Here is a 26,352-nt window from a genome sequence, read left to right as displayed (position 1 = left end):
GGCAGTCCAGTCCTAGTCCCCCACAATCACCGTCCTACCTCCACCCACCCGGCATTTGAACAGGATGATCAGTGTGAAATGTTATTATTTTGTTTAAAGATCTTATTTTTTCATTTAGTACTACTCTGCAGAAGATACATAACATATTTATTTGTTTCCCAGAACACAAAATAATAACAATTTACACAGATCATTCTGTTAAAAAGTTTACACCCCAGCTCTTAATGTATCCTGTTGCCTTTTTGAGCATCAGTGAATGTTTTCAGCTCTTGTAATTGTGGACAAGTCCCTCAGTTGTCCTCAGTGTGAACAGATGGATCTCAAAATCATATAGCCTCTGAAAGTGCCAGACCTGAAGGATTTTTCTTAAGAACTGTGGGCAAGGAACAAGGGACTCATGAAGAACTATAACATCACCCAGTATTAAGAATTAAGAGGATGTAAACTTTTGAACTGGTTATTTGCGTAAAGTCACTTTTCATTTTGTCTTGTGGAATCAATTGTTTTTTCATCATTTTCATCATTTTCATTGTTTTATTTGATAGATATGTTATAATATTTTTTTTCTTTTAATAACAACAAAAACCAACCTGACAACCTGATGTCTAAGAACATTCAGTGCTGAGAAAATTACAGTAATATGGTCAGTTGGACTGTATATAGTAACTTTTCATTAAAATTAAAATACTTTTTAACACACAAAGTAAAATTCAAGAGGACACAGGTGGAGGATTATCATGACCTGACCTTTGGCCTACACATTCCTCACATCCAAATGCAGTCTGTACCATGCAGCCCCATTACAAAGAGCAAAGTGACACTGTCAGGGTTTTCCATTGACACTACAGACAATCAGGAGCTTTCCGTGCAATGGGATAATCTCATGGCTTTAGAACTAAGAAAGTCTGATGACAGGGATATTTCTATTATTAGCCAAACCCCTCCATGCTCCACTTGCCAGGGTATAAAAGGTGGGGTACTAGATGGAGCTAGCAGCACGGGCCAGCCTACTCTACACGGTACAGCTGTACTCAAGCAGGTAAGAGGCCAATAATTGCAGTCATATACAAAATGGATGAAGAAGTGAATGGTTTTGGGGGAATTAGGTCTACTATTTGAAATACACTGTAACTCCAGACTCATTTTGTCTACAGACTCATTCCAACCAATCAAAGTTAACATTCCATGTCCTTCATTATGTTAACCCACTATGGATATTTTGCATATATCCACAACGTCCTGTGACATTTCCCTTCCACTCTTTCCCACAGACTCTCTCGAACCCCATCAACATGTCTCAGACTAAGTCCACCTCCAGCCAGGGCACTGATGCCAAGGATAAGGGAGCCCCTGCCGCTCCTGCATCTAGCAAGGCCACAAAGACTGGAGACACTGCAATGGGCAATTACAGAGTAAGTTTTCTTACTCTAATCAAAACAGAGAATTATTTAAAGGAGCATAGAAAATTAAATTTTTTAGTAGGTTTTATCATCTATATATGATAGAACATCCATATGAAATATTTTTATTAAACTAATATATACGCTTTCTCCTCCAGATGATGCTGTTTGACCAGGAGAATTTCCAGGGGAGAATGATGGAGATGTACAATGAGTGCATGAACATTTGTGACCATGGATTTGATAGAGTACGCAGTATCATTGTCGAGTGTGGCCCGTAAGTTTCCCATTTAAAGGCTGTGTATAAGATGTATATATTAATACTGTATAAAAATGTGAAAAATGGTTATAACAAACTCTTCAGAAAATCTGTGCCTAGCTCATTGTTTGTTTTTCTCTCTGTCTGTTTAGCTTTGTTGGCTTTGAGCAGACTAACTTCCGTGGGGAAATGTTTATCCTGGAGAAGGGTGAGTATCCTCGCTGGGATACCTGGTCCAACAGCTACCGCAGTGACTGTATCATGTCATTCAGGCCCATACGCATGGTGAGTACAGCAGCTTTCTCATCATGAAAGTATGTGAATGCCTGAGCACCACACTTCAAAGCCTTAGCCAGCACTCAATGTTCCAATTCATCCCATACATGTTCAATGAGGTTGAATTCAGGGCTCTGTGCATGCCACTCAATTTCTGCCATATCAATCTCATCAAACCAGGTCTTTATGGACCATTTTTGTGCAAAGGGCAGAGTCATGCTGGGACAGAAAAGGGCCTTCCCTTTCAACATTTCAAAAATAAATTTACAAAGTGAGTTGTGGCAAAGGAGTCATTATATGACAGTGCCATGTTTAAAGTCACAGGTTTTTCAATAAGGCCCACTCTATAAAGTTTGTGTACTGAGAATGCATGGTCATGTTCTTGACTTGTAACTGTTATGAAATAAGTGTAGCTAAAACACCTGATCTGAAGAATTAGAAGGCCACATACTGTAAGTTTCTTTACATTTTAAAAATTTCTTCTCTTTTAATTCTACTACACAGGACCCTATGGAGCACAAGATCTGCTTGTATGAGATGACTGATTTCCAGGGCAACAAGATGGAGATCCATGAGGATGATGTCCCCACTCTGTGGGCACATGGCTTCTGTGACAGAGTGGGCAGCGTGAGAGTTCCCGGTGGGGCGTGAGTATTAAATCATTATTCATCATTTATCATCAATAACCACTTTATCCTGGTCAGGGCAATGGTAGATGCAGAGGCAACCCTGGCAACACTGGGAGCAAGGTGGGAAAATTACCCCTAAATTGGACACCAGCAGAGCACCATGCACACAAACACATTCACACCTAGGAATAATTTAGAAAAGCCAGTCCACCTACCCACATGGTGTTTGATGGTTAGAAGAAACCAGAGAACATGAAATAACCACACTGGGGAACACAAGGAAAACTTGTGAAAGTCCATACAGTAACCCAAACTCAGGATCCAACCAGGGACTCTGAACCTAAAAGGCATAAATGCTACCCAGTTTGCAATCCTGCCACTGCTGTGTTAATCAGTCTTTATTAATTAATTCCAGCTAGTAATGCAGGGTGGAATTCAATTCAGGAACTAAGGATGGTCTTCCCAACTCAACATGGAATCAACATGACTGCACACAGCACCAGCAGCAAACAAAGTTGCACTTCTCAACTTTTATTAGTTTATTCTGTGTATACAAGCAAATGTATATCTCAATTTTAGATCTATTAACTTAAAGACATATTCACTTTTAAATCTATAACATTGACTACACAGATCACTATATTAAGGAGTTAAATACATATTTCTCACCATTAACTGGCTAAATTGTTGCTATCAAAACATGAATAGAAAGGCATCCACATTTTTCCCACTTTGTAGCTCACAGAGATTGAAAATGACCTTATTTACAAGCACAAGTTTCCCCACTTCTGAGGTAAGTAGAATGCAGTAATATTACACACTAATGCTGCATTCAGTTAAAGGTAATTCCCAATTCCCAACCAAAGAAATTCCACTCAACTCAGAATTCCACAGAGTCTTCATAACTCTGAGTTCCTCCTGGTTAAGCAAGTGACATCAAATCAACACAGTTGTGCACAGTATTGGCAGTAAAGTAGTACTTCTTACATTTAAATGAGTTATAGTGTAAATGCATATATTTGCTTTAGCTCAAATATGGTTCAGACAATAGTTCCAGCTGTATCATATTTTAATGCACTGATTCTAATGCATTTTTGTTTCTATAGTAACAGCTCATTCACAATTATGTGTATAGGGGAGGCTCCATGTAATAAACAGATTAAAAATGTCTTATCACAGCCAACAACATTATCTGTAATATGTTATTCCCCACATAGAGAACCAATACTCTTTATATTTTTACATTTTGATGTAACGTTAATTTTCTGTTAAAATGAGATTTGTTAAATAATGAGTCATTGTTGAACTCGTTATTTATTTTTTGTCCTAAAATAATGATTAAGTCTGTGATTATGACTTGAATACTGATTCTCTTTAACTCTTTCCTTAATTCTAGTTGGGTTGGATACCAATACCCAGGCTACAGAGGCTACCAGTACCTATTTGAGTGTGGAGACTACAGACACTATAATGAGTTTTGTGCCTTCCAACCTCAGATTCAGTCTATTCGGCGTGTGAGGGACATGCAGTTTCACCAGCGTGGTAGCTTCACCCTGACCGCTGCTAAACAATGAAACAGGGCTTCTGTGAAGTAAAGCCCTCTTATGGTGCTTTTTATCCCCTATTCCTGTCCTTGCTCTAATTCTCACTTGAGATTGATATAAATTGTACCACATATCTGAATGACTTCTTATGACGCATATAATAAACATTTAAGAAAATCAACTTTCTAATCTGAGTTGTCGTTTCTTGCTAGTCTTACTGAGGTCTGTACACTAGAAGTTGGCTATTGTATGGCTACGCAGTACACAATAAAATATGTCCAGCAGGTGGCAGGGATACCGTCGTAAAAGTGTTGAATACATCAGCGAGGAAGAACAAAACGAAGATGGCAGCACTTTTTAAAGCTCGGAAAGGTCAGTAAGTAAACATTTTTCAGTATTGATTTATGTGTGCCCATTTAAATGTAAGTATTCAGCCCTACAGTTAGTTTGTGAATGGATTTAGCTGTCTGTACTGTATAATATCATCCACAGTTTATAAACAGTGGTGCTGCTTGACCGGTTCAGCAAGTGAATGACAGCTAAAATAGCTTCAAAATCATTCCGAAAGGTATTTATTTATTCAGGTTTATCTAGTTATTTATTTTAAGCAACGCTATGCTTTTGCCAGCTAGTTAAGCTAGCTGATGTTGGTAGAGACCCATGACAGTGTTGTAACCAGTTTGTGCAAGTAAACCTTTTAGTTTTCCTTAACTAGTTTTATTTTAGACCAAAAATGACAGCAATAATATGTAAATACCAAGTCAACTATCTGTTTACATATTTATCAAATTGTATATAATATATTTTAAGCTTGTATCGCACAGAAAAAGTATCGCATCTAAAATGACATAAAGCGAATAATGCTTAATTATACTAAAGAGAATTTAATTTGCTTTATGTAATTATTCAGTTTATGAAAGCAGCTCTGATCTGTACGTAGCTAAATTAGGATTTTTGGACGTTGCTGAATCACGCGCCACCATACAAGCGCACGGACCTACAACCTTTGACCTAGTTTTTTGATTGCCGATGTTTGTTTTACATTTGCACATTAACCAAAATAAAATTGTTTATAATTTCACTTAAACGCATCCACGATCACCATGGGTAAAAAATTCTTTTTCACCTTCACTTGTAATGCATCACTGCAGGAGTTGCTTACTGTATTGTACACAATCACCGTCCACTTTACTGGGAACACCTGCGCATTCATACTGATCCAATCAGCTAAACATGTGGCAGCAGCACAATGCAAAAACAAAACAAACAAATAAAAAAAATCAATGTTGAGGTTTACAGCAGGTTTTTTTTTCAGAATGTAGAAAAAAAAATTAATTAAAAAATTAATGGCATGGATGTTGGTAAAGATGGGCTGTTTTTTTTAGTGTTTCAGAGGCTACTGATCTCCTGGGCTTTTTTGGAGCCTGTATCCAAACATCCCAGTTCACCAAAACACTCCCCACAGATCTGCTCCTTTACCTAAGAAAAACTATTTACAAAAAGCTTGACTCTGCCCCATGATGTAGCCTTTACTACTTGAAGTATCAACAAATGCACCTTTAGATTGAAGCAGGTGTGGTGATCATAAAAAAACAAATGTTTGCTCAGGTACAATGTCGTTAGACCATTCAGTACTTTATAGGCCAGTAATAATATTTTATAATCAACATTTTACTGGAAGCCACTGTAGTTTGGATATGTGATTTGTTTATATCTCTCAAATATTTCTGAGATGAAAGAAGGCTTACTGATATTATCTACATGAGCTTCAAATGAAAGACTGGAATCTATAATCATACCAAGGTCTTTTATTGCACCACATAATGTAATAGAAAGGCCATCCAGAGTGACTATATAATCAAAAAGCTTACTTACTTGCACAATGGTGTCAAAAGCTACTCTAAGATCAAACAACACCAGCAGGTAAGACACAACTCTGATCAGAAGCCAGTAACGGGTCATTTACCACTTTAACCAGTGCTGACTCTGTGCTATGATGACGCATAAATCCTGACTGATACATTTCATGAATGTTAGTCTTATGTAGGTATGAGCATAACTGCTGTGCTACAACCTTTTCTAGGATCTTGGAGATAATGGGGATATTTGATATTGGACTATAATTGGCCAACCCCTTGAACTGCTAGTTTAAAATATTTAGGCACATACTAAGGGAAGAATTAATTTTAGAAGCTGTTTGGTAAGGGAAGAAGTACGTTAATTATTTTGAGAGATATATTAAATCTGTCTTTTGAAAGGGGAGTGAAACATTGTCAAGTGCTGATCAGATCTTTTAGCATTGTTATCTACAGGATGAGCTATCAAATTGTCTTGAATTTGCCATTGAAATGTTTTTTTTTTCATACAGTAGTTTTATTCCTAGTTAATTTTGCTACAGTATTAAATAAAAATTTAGGATTATTTATCTTCAACTAGGGTGGAGAGATATGCTGCTCTAGCAGCACTAAGAGATTTTCTGTAGCTCAGGAGGCTATCCTTGCATGCTACTCAAAATACTACCAATTTAGTTAGATGACATTTACATTCTAATATCCTATTGGTCTGCTTTAAGATGCATGTGTGATCCTTATACCAGGTGCTAGTTTTTTCCTAAGTGGACCTACATTGTCTAGGGCAGGGGTGTTCTCTTAACTGGAAAGGGCCAGTGTGGGTGAAGGTTTTCATTCCAACTAAGCAGAAGACACAGTTGAGTCTATTGCAAGCTAAGATCAACTGATTAAACAGGTGGAATCAGGTGTGGCCCCTGCTTGATTGGTATGAAAACCTGCACTTACACTGGCCCTTTGTGGATATCTGATCTGTGGGGTCAGATGGTGATCTAGTCATGAATGATAACTTTGGGAGACTATTATTTATAAACCCCTCTGTGGTAGCAGATGTAAAATTCCACAGAGGTAACATGGCAAAGTGCATATATCAGGTCTAAGACAAAAAAATGTATTGAGACTGTCCTAATGTATTCTGATTAATCCCTACTGAATTTAGGATAGACACAACTGCTGATCTGAGAGGATCTTCGGAATAATTAAAATGAATATTAAAGTCTGCAGCAATTAATGCTTTATTTAGAGAAACAACAAGTTTTGAAATGAAATCTGCAATTTAGAGTCCCTGGCCCTGGGAGTCTGTAAATATTAATTAGTGGAATCAACTCAGTAGACTTAATTTGTTGTGGCTACATAGGTTAGTATAAAGAACTTTAAACATGTTAAATTAATGTCCAGGTCTTGGTGTCTTAGGAGAGGTGTATATAACTATATCCAGGAGCACTAGCTTCATTAAATGCTACATACTTTTTTTCTTGTTTATTTCACGTTTCTGTTTAACACATACATTAAACTCCTGATCAGTAATAGTTTTATTTATAATAAGTGCTTAAGATGTATAAGATTTAATATTGAACATTCCTAGTTTCATTCAAAGGTTCTGGCTGTGCATTCACAATGATCTAATTTTATGCTAATCAGGTTACTAAAGCTAATTTTTTGAGAGTTTCTATGTTTTTGTTTAGCTTGGGGAACAGACAGTTTAGCCTGCTTGTCTCCTGGTCCCTGGCTTTGGCTCTGGATTGTCACCAATTAACTAGTCCTGTTCTATATGTACAATGCTGCAAGAAATGAGAGCAGCACCTTCCTGCATGGGATGGACACTGTTCCACCCTAATAGGCCAGCCTTGTCCTCAAAACAGTTTCAATTATCTATGAAGCCCACATTGTTTTCAGAGTACAGCCTGGACATCCAGCTGTTCAGCGACCATAACCTGCTGTAAACTGTATTGCTACACCACTTTGGGATGGAGGCAAAATCATATTACTGCATCAATCATTATCTTCAATAATCTACAGTATCACTCTCAGTAACCTCTGACTGATAAATGTTATTAGCTCCCTCATGAAAAACTACTTTTGAGAACCTATGCTTGCCTGAAGACCTGAAGATTACCTCCTATGAGCTCTTTTAGGTTTCTCAGCGGGTGCTTCATTGAGGAAAGCAAACCAGTTTGACATGAGAGGCGGAGAGGGGTGTTGCTCCCCTGGGTGAGCCTCAGTGTTAGCTTTGGCATTGCAACTATGTCATAGAGTCGTCACCCATTTGTTGTGGGATTACTAAATCCGTCTAAGACTTTCCACTATAGACACTACTCTTACTATCGCTAACCCTCTCTAGCATCTGGATTCACACCTCTAATGCTGCAGTCTTCTCTATCAGAGAGCTAACTAACATACGTATCACACGTAACATTACTGATAGTGACTGTGGAAGAATTACTAAACATCCTTAAGCTAGTACACAAACACACTGGACTTTTGCTTGAGTATGGGTTGAATATTTAGGAGAGCCGAAGTGAATTTCTGCTTGCTGTCTTTAGACCGAAAACGAAAGTGCTTTCCGTAAAGATTAATTGCCTTTAGCAAAAATTGCTTCCATTGGCCAGTTATTAACAATAGAAAAGCAGGCAACTAAGTTTTTTGAAGTAACCCAGTATAAATGAATATTCTGTTACAAATTACAGAAAAAAAACAGGTGTTTGAGCTTATCTCCATTCCCCTGTCTATATCCATAACCCAAACGGAGCACAACTCCTCATGACACTGGCCTGAAACTGTTCTTCTGTGGCTCAAAGCCAGTAAATCAAGCTCTGTCACACTTGGATTAATTATGTGTAGGCCATGTTGTTTGCAGATCTGAACAATTCAATTAAATTTGTATAGTGCAATGGACATTGTCTCAAAGCAGAAAAAACAACATTCTTGAATATTAGCTTCTACTGAGTAATTCAACTCCAATTTTGGTGAACATGGGTAAATTTTTTATGTGGGCAAACACATTACACTAAAATGGATTTTGTTAGAGTTTTCTGGTTTACTCGGAAAAGAAGCCTGAGCCGTGCTGCTGCCTCTACCTCTGCTGATATCAGGGAAGATCTCGCTAAAGAATTACACAGAGACAACGACTGACTAGCAGTGGTAACCCTGTCAGATGGCTGTTGAAATCTGATTGGACACTTACAGATTAGCACACAGATACACTATAGTAAATTTCAGCTCAATTGAATTTGCAGCATTTTTCTCATATGCATGACTATGACCCAAACCTTGCATATGATCTCTGAATGTACCTTTATTAATTCCAGTAGGGAAAATTCAAGTTGACATAGAAGTGCAATTAAGGGTAATAACAACAAAAATCAAGAAAATTCTACGAAGTTGTTTTTTTATATTATGTGATAAATAGAAATAATAAAAGTAACAATAAAATAAATCACTTAACATAGCTTCTTAACATAACCTCATAATATTTAATGATTAATAATTTAATGATGCATTGTGGGATGATAAATCACAATGCAAAAAAAATTGAAGATGTGAGCCATGGAATTGTGCGGTTAATTATGCAATTGCCATGTTTGAACAGCAGAGGTGCACAACAGAGTATATAAGTGAGAATATAGTGATATCTCCAGATTACACAAACCAACACACAGTACACAACCAAGTTATAATAGTTAAAAATGGATGTTCACTAACTTTCAAACAAGACCAGCACTACACTGCTGCAGTCTACAGTGCCCAGGAAAGGTTTCAGAACTGGGGCATTAGAGCTAAATTGGGAGCTGGTTAAAATGATGCCTCGGGTTCTGCTACTGAGCTTATGTTTGTCAATCATTTTCCCTGGGACAGAGATTTTATTTATTAAATCATATTTTCTAGGAAAATGTATGTTTATTTTTTATATATATATTTATCTATATTATTAGTTAATTGATTTTTTTTTTACATATTCTGACAATAGTTACAAATATGGGTATTAGGTAGTTTAATAAAGAATCCTGTCCATTAAATGTGATTTATTGATGCCATGAATGAGTATGCTACAAATGAATAATGTATTTATTATGTCCTTGTGGGTGAAAATAAACACTGCATGATTATATTTTTCTCACAGAGTGTCCTGTTTCCTCTGTAATTAATGCAGACAAATAAGACAAATTAAAAATCTACATGGTGTTTTGTGTGTGTTTCAGCCCTGAGCAGGGCTGTGAAATGTGGCACTCGTTGCTTTTCTCAGCTTGCAGAATTACCTGAACTCCATCAAATTCTGAGGCAAACATGTCAGGAATATGCAGCGAAAGAACTTGCTCCGATTGCTGCACAGCTTGACAAAAATCATTCTTTCCCGGCTAAGCAGGTAAGTAACTTGCAGCTGCAATCTTTTTTTTTGTCATTGTTAAAAAGAAATTCTAATCCATACAAAGCAAAAAAAAAATTTTTTTAAATTTGTCAGTGATTGAGTTTGTTAATATACAGAATACACATAGCAGAGATAAGAATCAGGTGTGCATTAATTTGCACTCTCCACATTCATTTTTACAGTGGATATACATTTTTTATTTTACACTTTTCCCCTAAAATTATTGTCACTGTTTTACATTTCAATATATAGATTGCAATTTCACAATAAAGGTGTAAAAGCTTCTTGGGTTTTTTTTTTAATCTTTTTATATCTTTGTTATTTATCTTGGTTTAATTTTTTATTACAGAACAAAAACCTGCCATTTTAATAGGGGTGTGTGTAGACTTTTTATATACACTTCATGTACACCAATAAGGCATAACATTATGACCACCTGCCTAATATTGCTTTGGTCCCACTTTTGCTGCCAAAACAGCCCTGACCCGTTGAGGCATGGACTCCAGTAGATTCCTAAAGGTGTGTTGTGGTATCTGGCACCAAAATGCTAGCAGCAGATCCTTTAAGTACTGTAACTTGCAAGGTGGATCGGACTTGTTTGTAACACCAAGTCAGTTAAACTTCAGCGATATACACTACCAGTCAAAAGTTTGGACACACCTTCTAATTCTATGGTCTTTCCTGATGTTTATTTCTTTCTACATTGTGAAACAATGCTGAAGGCGGCCGAAATACACAATAATGTCCTTTGAACAGTGGATATTGAGATATGTCTGCTACTGATGCTCTGTAAAGCCTTCATAACGGCTCTAATCTGAGGTGCTGTTAATTGGTGATTTTTGAGGCTGGTAACTCTAAATGAACTTCTCCTCTGCAGCAGAGGTAAATTTTGGTCTTGCTTTACTGGGATGGTCTTCATGTGAGCCAGTTTCATCATGGTGCTTGATGGGTTTTGTAAATGCACTTGACAATACTGTTCTTGCAAGAACTATTCCAGAACACTTGACCTTCGTGTCTTAAAATAACAACTGACTGTTGTTTTTGTCATTACATATGGATTACTTAAGTCCATGTGTGTTATTTCATAGTTTTGAAATCTCCAGTATTGTTCTAGAATGTAGAAAATAAATCCCTAAACAAAAAACATTGAATTAAAAGGTGTGTCCAAACTTTTGACTGGTAGTGTATATCCAGTTATGAAGCATGAGTGATTGTGAATCACTTTCCCTTGATAGTGACAACAGGTGCACTGGAGAAGCAACAGCAAGACAACCCCCAAAAAGGGAATGGTTTTAAAGGTGGGGGCCACAGACAATTGCTCTCATATCCTTCAGTACTGATTTGTATCTAGTTACGTGTTTTGTTATGGTCACTATTTCCAGTGCCTGCAACCCAATCAGGTTGCACAGGTAGTCCAGCTCCTGCAGAATGGCACATCCATACATGCCCTCACAAGGAGGTATAGTGTGTTTCCAACACAGTTTCTAGAGCATGGAAGAGATTACTGGGAGACAGGCATTTATACAAGGAGAGAATCTGCTCCTTTGTGTGAGGAGCACTGCGAGAGCCCTACAAAATGACCTCCAGCAGGCTAATTGTGTGCTTATTTCTACTCAACAATATTTTGATTGATTTTTAAACAGAGACATGACACACGAGGTAAACATGTAGTATGCGTTTCAAGGCACACTTGTATTATCTGGATTTATAAACCCCTTTATAAAGGCACACTTGTATTATATGGGTTTATACCCCCCACCCCACCCAACTCCAAGCCACCCTAACATGTCTAAGAGAGGCTATATACCATGCTTATATAAAGAAGAACAAGAGGGGGGAAAATAAAATAAATGAAAAAACAAATGGAGCTGGAAGTCTGGGTTTTGTGTGCAAAGAAAGGGGGGAAAATAGAATTGGCAGGTCTACCAATGGCATCCCATTCTCTAAACAGATGATAGCAGGTTTACATTGAGCACATGTTACAGATGTAAAAGAGACTGGAGATGCCATGGGAAATGTTATGCTGCCTGTAACATCATCCAGCATGGCTGGTATGGCACTGGGCCACTGATGGTCTGTGGAGGAATATCCTTGAAGTGTCACACACACCTTCACATGCTAGCCAACTGTACCTTTACTGTTGTTAGTTACCGGGATGAAATCCTCAGAGCCATTGTCGCACATTATGCTGGTGAAGCAGATCCTGGGTTCCACTTGGTACATGACAGGCAGTGTGTAGTGTCTAAGCAATTACTGGACGATGAAAGCATTTATGTCATTGACTGGTCCTCACTTTCCTCAGACTTGAATTCAATTGAGACTCTGGAACATTATTTAATCCAAAGCCGCCAGGTTGCACCACAGACTATCCAGGAGCTTTCTGTTGCCCTGATCCAGGTCTGGGAGCAGATCCCCTAGTACACCATCCACTCATCTCATCAGGGACATGCTCAGACATTGTCAGAAGTGCATACAGTCACATGGGGGCCAAGTCAGACTCTGACTTATATTAAGAGTTGTCCTGATGAGATTCATGCAAGTTGAATCAGTCTGTAATTAAAATTTTTTACTCTGATTTTTGGTGTGATTTTGAATCCACCCCTCGTGGGTTGATGATTTTGGTTTCCGTTGTCCATTGTTACAAAATTTGTCCTCAACGAATTACACAATGTATATAAGTAAAGATTTTCAACATGAATCATTCTTTCATAGGGATCCAATGTGTGATTTAAGTGTTCCATTATTTTATTTTATTTTATTTTATTTTATTTTATTTTATTTTATTTTTTAGCAAGCTTTCCTCTTCTTGCTTCAAATAGTGATGCTATTGGTATCTGGTCATATTTTAGCATGTTATATTATTCTGTGTTTTTAAATTGCTAAACAGTTATTGCTTTGTTAACAGATACAGGCACTGGGAGCAATGGGTGTGATGGCCATGGAGGTACCAGAGAATCTTGGGGGAGCTGGAATGGATTATTTGGCCTATAGTCTGGCTGTTGAAGAGATAAGCAGAGGTTGTGCATCTACTGGGGTCATCGTCAGTGTCAACAATGTGAGTCTATCCACCTATCTATCCACCTATCTATCCACCTCAATCACACACACAAATATAAATAATGTATACACACTGACTAGCCCCTTATTAAGAACTCATACATTTATACAATTTCCCAAGTGGCATCACTGCATTACATAAAATTATGCAAATCAGGTCAAAACCATTAATTAATGTTTAGTAATGAAGTAAGTAATGAAAATTCTGAGGTGGTGTTTTTTACAGCTTGCAAATTTCCACTTAAACAACACTATGAAAGCAGCAGTATGCTTGCACCTAACTGACATAATTAAAGGGTTGAGATTTTTCAGATTGAGCTAGTAGTATGTTTTTAAGTTTTCACACGTATTAGTCTAGTTTCTGGTTACTTCTTTGCTAACTGCATATAATTAAAACAAAATAAAAGGTAAAAAAAATTGGCTGTGGGAAGGGAATTGACACATTAATTGTTTGCAATTAATCTCTAGTATTTTAAATTAAAAATATTACTATGATGTTTAAATGAACACCAGAAAAATCTGCAATGAGTAAAAACAAAAATCCAGGCTACTAGTGTTTATACAAGTATATAAATATAAATATATTTATACACTGTTCCCTCTTGTCCTTGTCTTTTTATATTATGAAATAGAATATGAAATATACATGCTAAGGTTTCTGATATTTAACAAATACATTCAAATATATGCTTGTGCTCCAACTGTATTAAATTACATATAATGAACCAGCTGTAACTGAATATTAATTGCATTTCAGTCATTATATTTGGGCCCTATTCTGAAGTTTGGCACAGAAGAGCAAAAGAAGCAGTGGATATCTCCCTTTACCACTGGGGAAAAAGTAGGCTGCTTCGCTTTGAGTGAGCCAGGTACATATGTCTGTCTTTCCATATATTACAAAACATCCACTAACAGAGAATGTCTTTTACATATATTTTAGTGCTCACTTTCTGCATTAATAATCATAAAAGTTTTAGGTGTCTTGATGTTCTTGATATCGTAAGTGAGCAGGTGGCACAAAAGTGGCATTCTTCCTCATCCTCTAGCCATGTGCTTCTTTGCTTTAGGTGTGGGATGTAGTTAGCAGCAGGTGGACTGATTACTTGAAATTCCAGCTAGGTGTGAATGTGTGCTATGCAACAATCATAAGGATGGCTTATGTTAGCATTTTGGAATTTAACTATTGTCGCTCAGCCATACAAATTACAGTGACTTGATACTGATTCAAGACATTTTTGCATCAGTGAGGGGAAAAAAGGAACCGATCTGCCATTCTGCATTTAAATTTAAATTTGTCCTTTAGTTGACATTCATTTGTTTCTAATTGACAGTCAGTTCCATAAACACTAAACTTTCTGATCATAACTTTTAAAAATAAAACTTAAAGCTCATTTCACTCCAATTGACACATTTTCCATCATCATTTGACCCTATAGTATTCATAATTATGTCATCAGATCTAAGAGTTCTTTGTTTTGAAAGGCAATGGGAGTGATGCAGGTGCAGCCTCCACACTGGCACATCTAGATGGAAATGAATGGGTGCTGAATGGCACCAAGGCCTGGATCACCAACTGCTGGGATGCATCTGCTGCAGTTGTCTTCGCCACAACAAATAAGAGCTTAAAACATAAGGTACTATCCATTGTGTCCTACTATTTTCAGCTCACCATCAATTTTTACTCAAAAGTTAGGTAAATCATTTATTGTTTTATTAGTCATTTCAAAGTTAGGTCTTTTCTAGTTTCTAGTAACTACACAGATTGGTTAAAATTTGGTCAAATAGTTAAATGTATATACATTCATGGGAAAAGATGGGTTTCTTCTCATATACAGCATAAGCTGAGCTGTTTGCTTTTTTGCAAAAAGAGTGGTATAAAGTTCCCCAACAGCAACATGTGAGAAACTGGTGGAGATCATGGAGCCAAAACGCCTGCAAATCGGGGTTATTCCACCAAATACTGATTTCTTAATGTTATTTAGCCAAAGCATTAACACAATTTATTTACTAATTACTTGCATACTGACCACTGCAGACCGGGAACATTCCACAAGAGCTGCAGTTTTGGAGATGCTCTGATCCAGTTGTGTAGTCATTACATTTTTCCAGAGCTGTATGTTTCTTTTTATCAGTGCTTAAATAATATTTGTGTTATCCTCAGGTGACAACAGAAATTCACAACAGGTGTAACTTACTTGACTTTTTTCCCCCAAATTTTTCCCAAAAGGTAAATTAACATTCTAAAACCAGATGGGAATAAAATAAATAACAACCTATAATTTAGTAACATGTAATACCCATTTTAGCAACAATAACTTGAGGTAAACTACTTGAGTTATAAATAATAATAAAATAATATGCCAAATTTTGTGATTAGTTTTAAATATATGGGTTTATATATATATATATATATATATATATATATATATATATATATATATATATATATATATATATATATATATATATATATATAAAATGTATATGTTTAAGGGCGCTGGTGGCTCAGTGGTAGGTTTGGGAGGGTTGTGTCAGGAATGGCATCCGGCGTAAAACCTGTGCCAAGTTGTTGTGCGGACCAGCCCTCACACAAAGGGAGCAGCTGAAAGGTCAACAACAACTTTACATAGTTTACATTTATATTTCACAGTGGATATTCTTTTGCTCTATATTCTCAGGGAATCAGTGCCTTTGTGGTACCTATGCCTCACCCAGGCCTATTTCTTGGAAAGAAAGAGGATAAGCTTGGAATCCGCGCATCGTCTACAGCAAACCTGATTCTGGAAGACTGCCGTATCCCACTGACAAACTTATTGGGTGAGCCTGGGATGGGCTTCAAGATTGCCATGGTGAGAATTAGGTTTCTAACACTGTCTGTAATGCTTATCTCAGTGCATGATTAAGCAAGTGACTGGCTTAGGATGAAAATACAAGTCTCATATACCCAGTCACTTGCTTGAAGCCAAATTTACTGTATTTTCGCAGGTCTACTACTACTGTAATCAACATTTTAAAGCAAAAAAAGAGCTGAAAATTACCTTTGTCAGTTTGTCAGTATTTCTTAAATAAAAAAAAATGAACAATTAACAGTGAAGTAATCATAACATTCTTTCTAATGTCAACAGATAGTACAACAACTTAACTGAGAATGGACAAATTTTTCAGATATATATTTTAAAATGAACAAGCAACGTAATAAACTAAAACAAAACTATAATAATATAATATACTATAATAATAAACTAAACAAAATAACAAAATGTTTATTACTAATTGTTACTAATCACATTGATAACTGTGCTTTTACATTAGCACTGTATCTTCAAATTCAAATTTTATTTGTCACATACAAAAACATACACAGTACAACATGTAATGAAATGCTTTTTACGACTGTCCTACATTTGAAGAAGAGTATAAAGTATAAAGTGTGTGGACAAGAAAAGTATAGGGATATAGGTAATAAAAATATGAATGGAAAAATAGGAAGAATAAAAACTCTTAGTAGAAATTAAAGACATGATAAATTATGAAAAACACCAATAGTTACGTAAAGCCGATTGTGTTTTGGATATACATATACAAATATATGTGTATATAAAAATGTAAATATATAAACATGTGTACATAATATAAACATAGTATAAACATAATAATATAATACAATATATCTTCTTAAATTATCCAGCATAACATGACAAAAAACAGCTCTGGAAAAAATGAGACCACTGCAAAATAATCAGTTTCTTATGGTTTTTTCTTACAGTATTGGTGCATGTATTGGTGAGATGAACAGTTTTGTTTCATTTTTTGTGAACTGCTGACAATATTTCCTAAATTCAAAATATAACTATTGTTATTTCGAGTGTATATTTAAAGGAAATGACAACACATCAAAATAACCCAAGATCATGCAGTATTTGTAGAGCTTTAATAACTCAAATAAAACAAAATGCAAATAATTTGTAAACAAATTGTGTTAATGTTTTGGATAAATAACATTAAGAAATCAGTATTTGGTGGAATAACCCTGATTTGCATGCGTTTTGGCTCCATGATCTCCACCAGTTTCTCACATTGCTGTTGGGGAACTTTATACCACTCTTTTTGCAAAAAAGCAAACAGCTCAGCTTTGCTTGATGGTTTGTGATCATCCATCTTCTTCTTGATGACATTCCAGAGGTTTTCAATAGGGTTCAAATCTGGAGATTGGGCAGTGGTCTCTTTTTTTTTTTTTCCAGAGCTGTATGAGAGACGAAACCCATCTTTTCCCATTAATATATGTACATTTAACTATTTTTTTCCAAAGCTATATATATATATGTAGTGTATATGGATATAAATATATATATATATGTGTATATGGATATATATATATATATATATATATATATATATATATATATATATATATATATATATATATATATATATATATATTAGTCCTTTTTTTCATATAAATTAAATATCGAAGTTAGAGTTATTGGGTGAAGAGAACAGAGCAAACTGTTTGTATGAGACTAAGTAAAACTGTGAAATGTTTACCATTCTAAGGTCAAACCATCTGTGGAAACAACACGTACAAAAAGCTTTAAAAAAAAAAGGGTTACTGTATTAATACTTAGACTAACAATTATTTATCAGTCTCCTCATGATGCAAAGTCCATTTATCCTCATCACAGATACAAATGTTAGATTATTCGTATGAAAAATTAATTCTTTGACGTCTCATGCCACATTGTCCTGCGTCACAGACAAACAAAAAAAAGTTTGAAAAATAAGCTTAAAAACTACACAAAAAGTCACACACCAGTGGCTTATATAATAACACAAATATATTTTTTAAGTTTTGTTTAATGTCCAACTGACAAAACAAGTTTGGCTACTGTGCAGGCACAAACATCTGTTCCCTTTATCACATGAAACCCTGGCGTTTTGCTAGACAAAAAACTGGCCGTGAAAAAAAAGGTCCTACAGTATGATGCTGTAATATGAATGAAGCTGGCTGAAAAAAAAAAACTGCTGTGTATTTTCAGCCATTGTGTAAAAGATACAGCATGTTACTGATTTATGATGTGTAAATTTACAGTAAAGGGTTAGAAGGTACCAACATCATTAAAAATTTGTCTGTAAAAAAAAATTTGTATCTCTTTGTATAACAGCAAACGCTGGACAGTGGGCGCATTGGTATAGCATCTCAGGCTCTTGGGATTGCACAAGCCGCTATCGACTGTGCAGCTGGATATGCTCAGAAGAGGATAGCTTTTGGAGCACCAATTGCAAAGTTGCAAGCAATACAGGTTCAGTACACAAATATCAAGTTTATTTATGAATATGTCAGAAGAATGCTTTTGGGGCTTAATCTAATACTAACCAACTCAGAACCATCAGATGAAGCATGATGCTGCTGCATCAGCCTTAATGGATTGAAAAGGAACCTGTTCTTTCATGTGCTGTGCAGAGTGATTACTTTTGCTTGCATGAAATTCATGACCTTATCTGAAAACTATACTAGCTCATGTAAGGCACTGCACAGATTGGTAACTGCACAGACTACCATCACCAAATTAAAATCTTTTTTATTTGCTTTAGTCAGAAAGCTATTGATGTCCTGCTAGCATCGCTATTGTTGATTTTCCTGTGTATTATATTATATAAATCTTTTTTTTTGATCATATGGAAATCTTGTCTAGTTCCCAAAAACTAAAATTACTTAAAACTAATCAGAAAATTTGGCATATTATTTTGTGCGCATCATGTGCGTATCATTCTATAATACACACACTCGTTTTTTCCATATCTCGTAGTGTCTAACTTATACTCGTTCGGTATACATTCATATGCATAATAATGAATCGATTTTGTAAAGAACTTTAGAGTCAGAAGTTATTCATGTCACTCTGCAACTCTCCAATGTACATTCACTATCCACTTTAATAGAAACCCTGGCATATTTATGCAGCTATCTAATCAGCCAATAATGTGGCAGCAGTTCACAAAATCATGCATATGCAGTCAACAGCTCAGTTAATGTTCACATCAAAAATCAGAATGAAGGAAAAGTGTGATCTGTATTACTTTAATCATGGCATGGATGTTGGTTCCAGTTCCATGTTTGGTCTCTAGAGTTGATAGAGTTGTTTTTAAAATTCACAGTTAGGACTTGCAACACTAGACTTGATTTTAACAGAAATCTCTCCTCCAGTTTAAGTTGGCAGACATGTCTGTGGCTATAGAAAGTGCTCGTCTTCTCACCTGGAAAGCTGCACTGTTACGAGATGGAAAGAAACCGTATTCTAAGGCTTGTTCTTTTTTCTTTTACAAATGTTTAAGTTTTTACCTACAAGTTCTCATGGTCAACAGTATATCAAATATGATTTGAGAGACTCATTTCCATCTGCCCTTTTGTAATAGGAAGCTGCTATGGCCAAGCTGGCTGCATCTGAAGCAGCAACATTTGTTTCTCATCAGGTAAGAAACAACTCCAGATTTCAAATAGTTAATTGAAAATGAAGTGTCTAAACTTTTTGTGTAACCTTTCCATATGAAGGCCATTCAGGTGCTAGGAGGAATGGGTTATGTAACAGACATGCCTGCTGAGAGACACTACAGAGATGCCCGCATCACTGAAATCTACGAGGGGACCAGCGAAATTCAGAGACTTGTCATTGCAAACCAGATTTTGAAGGAATATCAGCAATAGAGCTGCATGGCATGCAGCAAATGTATGTCAACACACCAAATCATCATTCTGAAATGACTTTTAACATGGCAGTGAGTGCCCGGGGATGCTACCATTGTCAAAAACACATGCTAAATAGTGAAAGGTTTGCCTGTGCTGTCATTTCCGGATATTTAAGGCTTAAGTGTCAGAAGAGCAGTCATTAATTCCACAAGAGAGCAGAATGTGTCTGTGCTGCTAGCTTTTGCTGATGTCACTGCATGTTTGGAGAAAAATCTAATCATGGAATGATTCTCAACTGAATACATACTTGGCTTAAAATATTTTTACATATTTCGTTTGCAAATCTTTGCTTATTGCATCAGTACACTATTACATGTAATAAATTAAACAATTAGAAGTTTAAATGTAATAAATTTCAGTATATGATTTAATTGAAAGTTGAATAATCTCCTTTATGAATGAGCTTCAAAAATTTTACTGGTAGTGTGGTGTACAGACAGAATTGCAGAATGGCTGTGGCAATTTGAGGGTGCTGTGTGGCTAGTGGCTAGATTTTGATCAGTTCCATCACAGAAGAGGTTGGTTGCTGCAGATTAGAGTTTGTTCCAATGCAGGCAGCAAAGTGGTTAACAAAATGCTTTCAAAAATGAGTATTAAATAAGGATAGAAGGCAGATTAAAAACACTGCATGGCAAAAATGAAAAAACTGTGTTTCGTCCAGTTCGTAGAAGGCCTGTCATCCAAATAATTCCTATTTTATTTTTTGTTTTAAAAATATTAATGACTAAATACTGGATTTGGCAGAGTGACCCATTTAGTGGATGTGTTTTGCTGGGTTTTTAATATTATATATTTTATTATTAATAATATTTTATATTAGGTTAAAACAATGTTTAAGTAGTTAATTAAGAAATAAAACATGACCAGGTGTGCTGTTATAGGAAAATCAATTATGTGCTATCATGTGGCCCAATGTATAGCACAGGCCTGGACTGCTGAAGGACCGAGGACTTTAAGGTTTCTCTGTAAATTTAATTACACAGATGGCCTGCAACATTAAGGAGTGTGATGTTCTTTCATTTATAAGAAATGTAATCACTGACAAATTGCAGTGGTACAAGAACAACAGATTCTTCTGTCCATGCAATTGTATGACACTAATCAAGTCTGGTGTAGTAAAAGCATTATGTCCTTGATTATTTTCTTGCTATTTTATTGTCTTACTGAGTTTTATTCCTTACCTGTTAGAATTTTCGGGTTCACTCAGGAGAAAATCCTGAGTCACGCTGCTGCTGCCTCTAGAGCTGAATTCAGGGAAGAGATGCTAAAGAACCATGCAGAGACAGTGATTGAATAGCAGAACTCTTCGAAATCTAATGAGAAAACAGGGAGTATTTATACAGAAGAAAGATATAATCTTCATTATTATCTATAGGTAAACAAAAGACGTCAGCAGAAACAGACGTGGTGGTTGACGTGTTCACTGGCAGTTTTGCGAGTTTACTACGACAAGGCCTATCTAAGATACGGAAGACAGAACTGTCACTGAGTGTCGGTGTTCAGCACATGTTCTCAAAACAGAACGGGAAGAATTTCTAGGACAAAACAAAGGATATCATGGTAGTAAGATGAGGTCATAAACAAATGGTGACACACTCAGCCAAGAGCCAGAGTCAGCCCAGGAGTGTGCCGAAATATAGAATATATCAATGCTCTCTTAGGTCACGATGGGAACTGTGCACGCTTCTGTGGAGCATCAAAACAGTCTTACTGTCAACTGGGCCATCCCACAGCCCCAACCTCACACGACAGTCACCCTTTAAGGCCGTGCATGCCAGAGGTCAGAGGGTGGTCCTGTCTAGCAGAAAGCAAGACCTACTTCATTGTACTGTTTGGAATTGCTACAAAAGTATTGTTAACTAGGGCATCTACAGATCGCCTAACACAAACAGAAATGCACTTAAGGATACACGGTAAGAACAGAAAAACCAAAACAATGATCATAACTAATGGTATAATGGAATGCAGAATCCAGTTACCCCACCATCCCAAAAACAAGTAAGCCGATGATGACTCAGCTGGTGGCGGACTAGCTACAGCCTTTCGCATATGTTGAATAACATTGGTGGTGATGTGTAAGTTATCAAAAAATAAAAAAACAGCATGAGGTGTTAAGCATCTAACAGACACCTCCACGCTCTGCAGTCAAGATGTCCAATATCATCCTATTCTGAAGAACCACGTCTCTCATATCCTTTAATTCACTATTGACTAGCTGCAGACCTTGTTCAGTATCATTCACTAAGGATAAAAGCATATATGTCAGGCCATTTATTTTATTAAGTGTGGCTGCGGTACCTCCTCCGAGGAACATGGACCATCCTACCGCTGCACCTGGTGAAGTCCAGGGGTCAGCTAGGGTATACCCTTCAAAATATCTAGGTACATATCTCCTACTTTGGCAATAAGACACAGGGGACTCCTAGTTGGGATTTTGCCAAGGGTTACGTGTGTGTACAGAGACACTAGGGACAACAAAGTCTGGGTAACAGCACCCTGTCCAATTCCAATGGCTAGGTATATTATTATAAGCTTTACTTCCACATACCCACAAAACAGTGTTAGTTGTTGTCAGAAAACTAAATGGACATTTCTGTCATGAGGAGACCATCAGTAGATCGATGGAAACCCTTATTATTAATAAAAGAAAAAAGAATTAGAGCCCTCTTCCGAAGCTATCACATCCACATGAGTCTTGCACTAAGAATTGCCAAGGGATAACTGGTCACTATCATTCGAACAGAGACAAGTGTAACCCAACTTTCTAAAAAATAAATACCTGAGAATTGCCCAATAATACATCAGGGTGAGAGGTGCACTCTTCCCCAGGGAGACCATGACATGCATTCAGGCTGGAGTTGCAGCCAGGCACTGGATTAGTCATATCATGTCCTGAGCGAAAAGCAGCAGCCAGACGATCAGGGGGAACTAGACCGAAAGAACTGTTCTTATTGATCTCAACTGGAGTATTATTATCTAAAGGAAATGACAACCACTGAGTACCAATGTGATGACAGACCCAACAAGATGCATCATGAATGTCAGACAAATTGTGAGCAATTTCTAAGAAAAAACACAGGCCAAAAAACTGTGCTTTTAAAAAAAGTTTTAGTGGCAATAAAACTGTACAATTCCTCCCTTTAAGTGTTGGGACATTTTCTTTTTCATGTGCAATTTCATGCACAATAGTGCTTTTAGTAATTATAGGCCTTTTCATGCACATTACTATTTCGCCATTTTCTCCAATAATGTACAAACTACTGTACCATTATCACCTAATTACAATCCTTGTGTGCAATATTACAGCTCTACACTAGTATTTGTACAGTATTTGTGTAGTATGTGTACAGTATTTGTATTTATTTATTCTTTTTTACAGTTTATAAAACAGTGTATATATTTCTTTCTTTTTCTCTTATTTTATTTTCATATTTTTATATTTCTTTCTTTTTCTCTTATATTTTTAGTTTCATTAGAGCAACTGTAACATGGCAAAGGAATTTCCTCCTGGGATTAATAAAGTTCTTTGAATCTTGAATCTTGAATCTTGAAATTTCCACCACACTGCTGCTGAGGTGTAAGACTACTAACATAGGGGCATAAGGCCCCTACTAAAAGTATAATCAACATTTTTTTGAATGTTTGAGGATGCCCCACAGATGCTCAATAGGGTTTAGGTCTGGAGACATGCTTGGCCAGTCTATCACCAAGGCAGTGGTCGTCTTGGATGTGTGATTGGGGTCGTTATCATGTTGGAATACTGCCCTGTGGCCCAGTCTCTGAAGGGAGCTGCTATGCTTATGCTCTGCTTCAGTATGTCACAGTACATGTTGGCATTCATGGTTCCCTCAATAAACTGTAGCTCCCCAGTGCCGGCAGCACTCATGCAGGCCCAGACCATGACACTCCCACCACCATGCTTGCATGCTTGACTGTAGGCACTTGTCTTTGTACTCCTCACCTGGTTGCCACCACACACGCTTGACACCATCTGAACCAAATAAGTTTATCTTGGTCTCATCAGACCACAGGACATGGTTCCAGTAATCCATGTCCTTAGTCTACTTGTCTTCAGCAAACTGTATGCGGGCTTTCTTGTGCATCATCTTTAGTAGAGGCTTCCTTCTGGGACGACAGCCATGCAGACCAATTTGATGCAGTGTGCGGCGTATGGTCTGAGCACTGACAGGCTGACCCCCCACTCCTTCAACCTCTGCAGCAATTCTGGCAGCACTCATACATCTATTTCCCAAAGACAACTTCTGGATATGATGCTAAGCACGTGCACTCAACCTCTTTGGTCGACCATGGCGAGCCCTGTTCTGAGTGGAACCTGTCCTGTTAAACCGCTGTATGGTCTTGCCCACCGTGCTGCAGCTCAGTTTCAGGGTCTTCTTCTTCTTATAGCCTAGGCCATCTTTATGTAGAGCAACAATTCTTTTTTTCAGATCCTCAGAGAGTTCTTTGCCATGAGGTGCCATGTTGAACTTCCAGTGACCAGGATGAGAGTGTGAGAGCGATAACACCAAATTTAACACACCTGCTCCCCATTCACACCTGAGACCTTGTAACACTAACGAGTCACATGACACTGGGGAGGGTAAATGGCTAATTGGGCCCAATTTGGACATTTCCACTTAGGGGTGTACTCACTTTTGTTGCCAACAGTTTAGACATTAATGGCTGTGTGTTGAGTTATTTTGAGGGGACAGCAAATTTACACTGTTATACAGGCTGTACACTCACTACTTTACATTGTAGCAGAGTGTCATTTCTTCAGTGTTGTCACATGAAAAGATATAATAAAATATTTACAAAAATGTGAGGGGTGTACTCACTTTTGTGAGATACTATATATATATATATATATACGTCCGAAAACTAGTCAGTATCTGGTGTGACCACCTTTTGCCTCACGCAGTGCAACACATCTTCGCATAGAGTTGATCAGGTTGTTGATTGTGGCCTGTGGAATGTTGGTCCACTCCTCTTCAATGGCTGTGAGAAGTTGCTGGATATTGGCAGGAACTGGAACATGCTGTCGTATACGCCGATCCAGAGCATCCCAAACATGCTCAATCGGTGACATGTCCGGTGAGTATGCTGGCCATGCAAGAACTGGGATGTTTTCAGCTTCCAGGAATTGTGTACAGATCCTTGCAACATGGGGCCGTGCATTATCATGCTGCAACATGAGGTGATGGTCGTAGATGAATGGCACAACAATGGGCCTCAGGATCTAATCACGGTATCTCTGTGCATTCAAAATGCCATCAATAAAACGCACCTGTGTTCGTTGTCCATAACATACGCCTGCCCATACCATAACCCCACCACCACCATGGGCCACTCGATCCACAACGTTGACATCAGCAAACCGCTCACCCACAAGACGCCATACACGCTGTCTGCCATCTGTCCTGTACAGTGAAAACCGGGATTCATCTGTGAAGAGAACACCTCTCCAAAGTGCCAGACGCCATCGAATGTGAGCATTTGCCCACGAACTGCAGTCAGGTCGAGACCCTGATGAGGACAACGAGCATGCAGATGAGCTTCCCTGAGACGGTTTCTGACAGTTTGTGCAGAAATTCTTTGGTTATGCAAACCGATTATCAGTGGTGGGCCGTCAGGGCCAGCAAGGCCTTCTCTGCTGGCCTAAACAGCAGTGATCTGAATCACTGACTTGCATTTTAATATATTTAATATATTTTTCCATGAATGTGTATTAAATTATTCCCAATACTCTATTCTCTACATTTCATAGCTTTTCTCTTGGTTGCGCTGCTTCCAGTAGTGTATATTTATGATGAGAGTATTTATCCAATCATATTTCAGCTAGTGGCTGACATCATGTGTTGCCCGGTCTTAAGGCCTTCAGAATCAATAGTGCAGGCGCCTGTAGCTTAAAATAAGTGGCAATGAAATTGTTACATTAACCAATCAGATTTCGAGTTGGCGTCACTGGGGCCATCTAGCAGGCATATGATTACGTCGGCAATTTCCTGTCCTTTGATTGGATAATTGGAGTAGTCAGAGGCAGAACCGCACATATACAGTGTTTCTATATTCGCTGCGTCTCATTTCAGATGCTGCGTCCCCCGGTTGCAGTTTGCTGCATATGTCATCAAGAATGTCTTTTTTGAGAAAAGTAACCGTAATAAAATTGACTATTCCTTGTGAGGTGTGAAATACTGTAGACTAATTTATTTTTTACTTTGATTAGTAT

The 26,352-nt window shown here is 37.2% G+C and overlaps 2 protein-coding genes across 2 annotated transcripts; both read left to right on the top strand.

Annotated features, from left to right (window-relative positions):
* The first annotated feature begins 1,292 nt into the window (after positions 1-1,292).
* Positions 1,293-4,257, top strand: crybb1 (crystallin, beta B1). The gene is made up of 5 exons (XM_058412319.1): positions 1,293-1,412; positions 1,559-1,677; positions 1,812-1,944; positions 2,440-2,582; positions 3,961-4,257. Exons 1-5 carry the CDS (start codon positions 1,293-1,295, stop codon positions 4,136-4,138), a joined length of 693 nt encoding a protein of 230 aa, XP_058268302.1. The 3' UTR covers positions 4,139-4,257.
* Positions 4,258-4,401: 144 nt separating this feature from the next.
* acads (acyl-CoA dehydrogenase short chain) lies at positions 4,402-21,262 on the top strand. The gene is made up of 10 exons (XM_058412670.1): positions 4,402-4,480; positions 10,155-10,318; positions 13,227-13,376; positions 14,136-14,247; positions 14,861-15,012; positions 16,057-16,227; positions 18,541-18,678; positions 19,584-19,679; positions 19,793-19,849; positions 19,929-21,262. The coding sequence occupies exons 1-10, from the start codon at positions 4,453-4,455 to the stop codon at positions 20,079-20,081; spliced, it is 1,221 nt and encodes a 406-aa protein (XP_058268653.1). The 5' UTR covers positions 4,402-4,452; the 3' UTR covers positions 20,082-21,262.
* The last annotated feature ends 5,090 nt before the right edge of the window (positions 21,263-26,352 follow it).

This window comes from Hemibagrus wyckioides, linkage group LG16, assembly GCF_019097595.1.
Source record: "Hemibagrus wyckioides isolate EC202008001 linkage group LG16, SWU_Hwy_1.0, whole genome shotgun sequence".
NCBI classification, from domain to species: domain Eukaryota; kingdom Metazoa; phylum Chordata; class Actinopteri; order Siluriformes; family Bagridae; genus Hemibagrus; species Hemibagrus wyckioides.
The sequence above is the reverse complement of the archived record's forward strand: the minus strand, read 5'-3'. Positions and strand labels throughout refer to the sequence as shown.